The 7,841-nt window shown below is 49.5% G+C and overlaps 1 protein-coding gene across 1 annotated transcript in view; it reads left to right on the forward strand.

The window, feature by feature from the left end:
* The first annotated feature begins 286 nt into the window (after positions 1 to 286).
* The window catches only part of TESC (tescalcin), a 63,874-nt gene continuing 56,319 nt past the window's right edge, over positions 287 to 7,841 (forward strand). The window contains exon 1 of the mRNA XM_069081456.1: positions 287 to 628. Coding sequence (XP_068937557.1) covers positions 571 to 628 — 58 coding nt within the window. The 5' untranslated portion in view covers positions 287 to 570. The remainder of the gene's footprint in view (positions 629 to 7,841) is intronic.

Here is a 7,841-nt window from a genome sequence, read left to right on the forward strand (position 1 = left end):
GTGGTGGGAGGAGGGGGCTAGGAAGCTAGAAGAAGGGTTAAAAGATACCCCCCTCAGCTTAGCCTCCATCCTCCAGCCCAGGACCAGAAGCTCCAGAGCGTCGCGGTGCCGGAATCCACGCAATGCCCAAGGAGGCTTCGGAGCCTTTTCTGACCTCCAGTTCTGCGCCTCCTGGTCTCCTGCAGTCTCGGGAACACGGCAGGCTCTTGGACCCGGCGGACGCGCCCGCCCGCCCGCCTCTCTCCATCTCTATATTAGCCAGAGCTCCCTCTCTCCACGCACAGAACTCTTGGCTTCCTCCCCGCTGGCCACCCGGCTGGCTGCTGGGGCGCAGTCCGGGCTGCAGTGCTGAACCCGCTCTGGCTCCCGCTGGCCAGGAGGACCCGCCGGGTCTGCTGCTGCTGCTGGGGTGCTCTGCACCGAGGTGCTCTCCTCCGCGCGCCTCCCCTCCTGCACCTGCGCTCCCCTGCCCATCTTGGGGGCCCCCAGGGCAGTGGAGTACAGGGGTGTCCGCGCGAGCTGCTCCCCAGCTCTCTCCCCGGCCGGCGCAGTCTCTCCTCGTCTGGAAGGATGGGTTCTTCCCAGTCCATGTCGGAGGAGGTCCGGGAACTCGTGGGCAAGACTGGTTGTGAGTACCCCCTGGGGTTGGGCCGGCTGCCTGCTGGGGCTCCGAGGGCAAGAGGGTCCCCTTTCTGCTCAGCAAAGGCTCGGGGTTCCAGGCGATTGCCCTGAGTGGGCTCTCACTGCTTGGGGTCGATCTACTTTCTTGTCATTGCTCTTGGCTGGGACAAGGGGGGAGGAAAAGGGCACAGAGGGGCCAGTCTGGAGGTGAGGTTAAGGAAGGTATTCGGAGAGCCCTCAGCGGTGCAGGAAAAGTGGACGTGGGGATGCCAGCAGCGATGACAATGACTAGGAGAGGGGGTGTGGTGGAGTGGAGGAGAACTGGGCTCAGAGCCACCACTCATGACGGGGTCCAAGTCCAGCCCTGACCCTGCGCGAGCCCCTTAAGCCCCTCAGGGCCCCGAACAACTCCCGGAGACTAGAAGTTTCAGGAACCGGGCAGGGCCGCTGTGCCTCTGGAGAACCAGCTCCCTGCGCTCCCTGCGCGGGGAAGTCTCGGGACTGGACCAAGGATTAACCAAATCCACTGACTGGCATTTATCTAGCACTTTTAGGGGAATGGGTTCAGTTTGCAGCAAGACAGCGTGTTGGGGTGGGTGGGCTTGAGCGGAAAGTCGGAAAAGCCCGGATCCTAGAGCAGCCTTGACCCAAACAGGCTGTTTGACTGTGGGCAAATCATTGAACTGCTTCCTAGCAGCTCGGAAACTGTTAGAGATCAGTTGCTTTTCAGCATAGGTGCTGGTTCACTAATGAAATTACAAGACCTGACACCCCTCCACACACACACCACACACACACACAAAGTACAGACACCTTGCTTTGGGGTTTTCGATGTGTATCACTGGAGGGAGTTTCCATACCAGGAAGTTCCCTCCCCCCATAAAAAGCCAAGTTCAGGACCCAAGGTACAAAGTGCTTTGCATGCACTATCCCATTTGATCTTAACTATTAGCCTGTGAGGCAAGTACTACAGGAATTGTTATTGTCTCCACTTTACTGATGAGCAAACTGAAGGGGCATTGCTGCTGGCCCGATAGCTATTAAATGCTGGAGGTGGGATCTGAACCCAGCTCCTTCCTGACTGCCCTGGAGTCTTGAGCCAAAACCTAGAAATTCTAAGCTCAACTCTGCAGTTTAATGGCCATGGGACCAGGGCTAGTCATCTTCTTTCCCTGAGACTCTTCTTCCTGATCTGCCAAATGAAGAGTTGGCCAGAAGATATTCCACTTCCCCTCCTGCACCACAAGACAGTGGAACAGTCACTGACTCTGGATTCAGAGGATCTGGGTTCAAATCCAGACTTGGCCCCTTCTGTATGACCCTTGGCACCCTGGACCTCAGCTTCCTCTGGTATAAAATGAAGGGACTGGACTGGGTGGCCTTTGCTGAGGTTGTTCTAGGTCTCGGATCCTGGGTTTGTCTTTGCCTTTCAGCTTTCTTCAAAGAGTGGGCTTGACTGACAAGCTGAGGGTATGCCTCAGCCCAGCTCCATTCTGAGTGACTGGCATTGAGAAATGAAGCTTTGGAGGAGGCTCTGTATGCCTTTCAAAGGAACCTCTCTCTAAAAGTCCTAGTTTTCAGACATGCTGATGACCCCAAAGGCTGCTGAAGACAAACTTCCTTCCTCATTTCACCAGCCCTGCCTGGGGGGAGGGCTCTTGGTACAAGGCTTTCTGTTTTCTTATCATGCTGTTGCAGCTCTGGGGTGGAAAGCCCCAAACTGGGGGCAGAAGGGGAAGGGGGAGACGAGACGAATGCAACTTGACTTCCTAGAAGGGCACTTCCAGGGTAGCAGTATTGATTCTATCATCTATCAGCCAGTCAACCAGCACCTGTTTAGTAAGCACCTGTTGGAACTGCTGGTTGTTGTGTAGTGTGTTTGCCCTTCCTTCCCCAAGAGGACCAGGACATCAGGGAGATGATGACATGACTTGCAGCTGACTTTGATTTAAGTGAGGCAGGGCTGTAAGGTCACCAGCCTGACTTTCTCCTCCAGAGCCATCTGGGTCCAGTGGCCAGATATCATTCAGGACGACTGGAGATGGCCCTGATCTAGGCACAGGGAACACAAAGGAGATAACATATGTAAAGGCAGCAAGGTGGCGAAGTAGAGCACCAAGTCTTAAGTCAGAAGACCTGAGTTCGAATCCACCCTCAGATACTCACTAGTTGTGTGACCCTGGGCAAGTCACTTAACCCTGTTTGCCTCAGTTTCCTTATCTGTAAAATGGGCTAGAGAAGGAAATGGCAAACCAATCCAGTATCTCTGCCAAGAGAACCAACCCCAAACGGGGTCACAAGGAGCTGGACAGGGCTGAAACAAATGAATAACAATGCATGTAAAGTGCTCAGAAAACTGTAAAATTTAGCTATTGGCTGTTACTCTTATCAAAAGATGAAAATAAGCAGTTCCTGCACTCAAGGAGTGCATTGAGAGGATATATCAGCCAATAATCGATTGATCAATCAAGGTGCCAGACATAGGAGTGCCATTTCTAGAAGGGAGAGGGGGTACTCATTCCCCAGGGGTGGGGAGCCTGAGGCCTCAAGGTCACATGTGACCTGATACATTTGAGGACCTAGAGGGCCACATGTGACTTTAAGGCCTCACGTTCCCCAACCCTCCACTAGGTACACAGGGAAATACTAAGAATGCACAAAGTGATTTGAGTTTGGTCAGTAGCTACCATGTTTCCCCGATAATAAGACACTGTCTTATTATTTTTTTTTGGACAGAAAAACACCAGAGGGCTTATTTTCAGGGGAGGGCTTATTTTAATGAACATTGACAGCAATTTTAATAAACAGGTAAATGTGAACAAAAAATGTACCTTTATTCAATAATGAATTCAATAAAGAACAGGATGACGCACTCACTGCTGCAGCTCTGATTGGATGCAGCTCAGAGCGCGGCGTGCGTTTCACGAGGGGGGGGACGGTGCATACAGAGGGTACAGTAGCAATCTCAATAGGGCTTATTTTCGGAGGAGGGCTTATTTTAGAGGAATCTTACACAGTAAGGGGAGGGCTTATTTTCGGGATAGGTCTTATTATCGGGGAAACACGGTATGATTTCATTGCTCCAGGGAGCTCCTGGTTCCCCAGTCAGAAGGTGAGTTCCCTTTTCTGGAGTTCTCTCATGTATGTAACTTATACAAAGTACTATGAAGCCATTTGAAGGAGAGAGCTCCAGTAACTAAGGGGAATCTGGCAAGGAGGTGTCAGCTGAAGAGTGACTTGAAGGATTATAGGGATTTACAGTCAAGTTTACTATGTACTAAACCCTGGGATTACAAAGGAAGATTGCCTGCCTTCAGGGAGCTTAAAGTCTAAGGGGAGAGAACCTGAAAACAGCTATGTGCATACAAGGTTTAGGCGGGATAAATTAGAGTTGGAAGGGACCCTGGAGGTCTCCAGTCACCCAGCAAATAAAATAATCCATCTGGAGTCAGGAAGTCTTGAGTTCAGATTTGGACAATGGAAGACCAAATGTGGCCTCAGACACTTATTGACTCTGGGCAAGTCAGCTAACCTCTTCCTCTGTAAAATGGGGATTATAACGTCAACACTTTCCCAGGATTTTTGTGAGTCTCAAATGAGATATTTGTAAAGTTCTTTGCAAACTTCAAAAGTGATTGCTACTAGAACAAGCAGCCCTCTCACTTTATGGCTCAGTTAATCAACAAACATTTATTAAGTGCCTACTGTGTGCCAGGTACAGAGGAGGAAACGGAAGACGGGAGAGATTGAATGACTGGCCTGAGGTGTCCCAGGTAGAAAGTGACAGATGGGGGATCCTATAGAGGCCAAGGATGGGGGAAGGAGCAGCTCCCTTTCCTTGTTCACCAAGCTGCAGTTGGCTCATGATTCAGTCCCAGCAGGGAGGAACCAAACAGGCCACGGAGGTGACCCAGCTCCTTTCAAAGCCACCAAACGGGCAAGGCCAGTCTTATCAGCACATCTGCCATCAGCAGAGCTATCCCTCCCTGTGACTCTTTCAGGTCCCTTTGGAGCTCCTGCTTCCTCCCAGAGCCACTGAGCTATTTTTGGAAGGGCCTCATCCTGCCAGGCCAGTGACTCCACCCCCTAGAGGTTTTCCAAGGCCCTCCTGGGATGCCCACTGGCCAGAGCTCTGAAAATGACCTATCTCTGTAAAGACCAAGAGCTTTCGGCTACATATGAGCTCCATATGGAGGGATAATGACCAATCCAAAGGCAGGTAAAAATCTGGGGAGCATGGAACTCTGCCAAGAGTTCTCAGCTCTACTGATCCCTTTCTTTACAAGGACCTGGGATGGAGCCTTTGGTGTTGAGCATTCCTGGTATGGGGAGTCCCTCCAACAATACAGATAACTCCTCTTGTAGATTGTATAGCCTTAGAGAATGACCTGGGGCACTGAGAAGGTGACTTGCCCAGAGTCACAGAGCCATTGTGGGTCTCTTCAGGTCTTCCTGACAGCTTGTCAGCTCTCTATTCACCACACCCTGCCTATAGATCCTAGCTGAAGAGTTGGAAAGGACCAGAGTTCCCTTCAAAGCCCAGTTCAGAGCAGTTACCTCCTACCTGACATCTTTCTTAAGCCCTGCCCTTCCCCCTCTTCTAATGCCCTCCTCAAAAAGTCAGTTGTATTGATTGTGCTTATGCATTTTGTATCTCCTTATAAGCTTATCTGTGCCCACAATGACTCCACCAATAGAATGTGAACTGAGGACCGAAAATGTTTAACTTTGGTCTTTTTAGCTCCAGAGCCTGGCACACAGTAGGGGCTTAATAAATGCTCATTGATTTATTGATTGAGTCAAACCGATCCATTTTCTTCTCTGTAAAGATCAGGAATATGAGAATTGTTTAGACTCAGGGTATGACAATCTTCCCTAGACACCGTGGGCAATTTTCATAGACTGTTAGAGCTGAAAGAGACCTTTAAAAAAAATCTCATCCATCTCCCCCATTTTTTAGAGATGAAGAAACTGCTCCAGAGATGTTAAGTGATTCACACAAGGTCACACAGCTGGTTAGTGGCAAAACCGGGATTTGAACCCAGGGCTCCTGACTCCTAGTCTTGGACTATTTCCCATGTCCCATACTGCCTGCCACAATGGGAAGCCACCCAGGCAGATCCTGCTCCTCCATCTCCCCAGAAAAGTGCCAAAAGACAGCCTAATGACCCTCGGAGTCACCTGTGCCCTGTGTGGGCTGGGCACCGCTCAGAAGCTCCAAAGGAGAGAGTGGGGGGCATTCAGGTTACCCATTCAACCAAATCAGTTCCTCTAGCCCAGAGACTGGCTCAAGAGAAAGGATGGCCAAGTGAAAACCTCCAGAAATTGTATTTTTTGAGAGGTAAGATGAATACAAATCCTCTCCTGGGGTTCAGGGTTCAGACTGTCTGTCTTCAGGTGTCCAGATGAATTTTGCTGTATCTGATGTGACAAATGTAGAGTGAGAGGAAAAGAGAGAATCCTGTATCCTTGGCTTCCAGAGTTCCAGCTACTTTTATCATTGAAATAAAAGCCCTGGGGCATCTAGGTGGCACCGGGAATAGAGCACCAGCCCTGGAGTCAGGAAGACCTGAGTTCAAATCCAGCCTCAGACACTTAACACTTACTAGCTGTGTGGCCTTGGGCAAGTCACTTAACCCCAATTGCCCTGCCTTCCCCCCTCCAAAAAGACAAAAAAGAAAATAAAAGCCCTGGGGGCAGTGTGGCAGTGGAGAAAAAAAGTTGGATTGAGTGAGGATTTGGGTTTGAATGACAACTGGGCTCTGAATCTCTCTGAGCCTCAGTTTCCTTATCTGAAAAATGAGAGAATTGAACCAGATAACCTCTAAGCCCCTTTCTGGTTCTATCAATGATCCTATGATGTGAATTTGAATTCTGCATCTTCTACTTTGAAAAAGTGACCAGTGCCTTCTCTCGAAAGTTACCTTTCATCAATATGGTCTATATCCTTTATGTATGTGGTTGTATGTTGTCTCCTGGGGGTCAGAGACCTTTCTTTGTGTCCCTAGTGCTTAGCACTATTACAGAATAAACAGTTCGTTTTGCCTTGATTTCTTCATCTGTAAAATGGGAGCTTTGGACTCCATGGTTTCTGAGATGCCTTTTAGCTCTAGTCCCATCATCCTAGACAATCACTTTCCCTTGCCTGGGAGTCTATTGATGGCTCACATTGCTGTCATTGGATGCCCACAGCAGGCAGGCTTTGAGCTCTCCCAGACCCTGTAAAGGGTCCTTATTGGAAAAGAGTACCTAATGTCATTATGGAGAATTAGATCTGTTTAAATGGGCTACGCGGAGGCTTGGAACATGGACAGATGGCAAATGCAAGCTGGGTTTCTAGGAGTGCTGATAGCAGATCTTCTGAATCTTCACTGAAATGTCACTGGATTTCTCTCCAGAGATGATTTGGATTAGTAAATGAAGAGAGGTTCCTTTCATCTCCCTTCCAGAAAGATCCATAAAAAACCAAGGTTGGAGCGACCAGGAGTTTGGTCCAGGACAAGGAATTTCCCAGAATCCTAGAATATGCCTCAGGATGAGAAATTTAAAGGGCCACTGGCCAATGCTTGTTTTTCTTTGAGAAAGAAGATGGGGGTAAAATCTGGGGAAGGATCAGAGAGCAGCTAGATTGTGTATGGGGCTTCCTAGGGCAAAATTGAAGCCAACAGGACCCAAGCTGTGGGATGGATATACTCTGTAGCAGCAGCCTCATGGTGTCCTTTGGATTCTGTTTCCAGTCCAGAACCACACCCACACACAAGCTGGTGACCCCCCACTTCAGCTCAGAGTGCCCTCTGCACCACTAGCCCCCGGTATGGAGCTTTTATTAAGCACCTACTATGTGCCAGGCCTTGTCTTCTGTGGGGAATACAAAGAAAGAGCAAAGGCCTCAAAGATATTGCATTCAATTGGGGAGGTAAAATGCAAATAAATAAGGAAATATAAGACCCAAACCGAGTAGAAGGAAGTAGACTTTAAAGGGGACACTGGGGAGGAGGAAGGACCAGGTTGTGATGTTTGCCCTAAGGCCAAAAATTCCCCACTGTACTGTTAAATTCTTTAAAGCCAGGACTGTTTTACTGTGCCCCACCCTTCTCTCTCCCCTTTTCCCTCCCTCTCTCTGTCTCTCTGTCTGTCTCTCTTTGTCTCTCTCCCTCTCTGTCTCCCTCCCTCCCTCTCTCTGTCTCTCTGTCTGTCTCTCTTTGTCTCTCTCCCTTGCT

The sequence above is a fragment of the Petaurus breviceps genome, unplaced genomic scaffold (genome assembly GCF_028583685.1).
Source record: "Petaurus breviceps papuanus isolate PSGF00001 unplaced genomic scaffold, PetGlider_PUasm1.0 99, whole genome shotgun sequence".
NCBI lineage: Eukaryota > Metazoa > Chordata > Mammalia > Diprotodontia > Petauridae > Petaurus > Petaurus breviceps.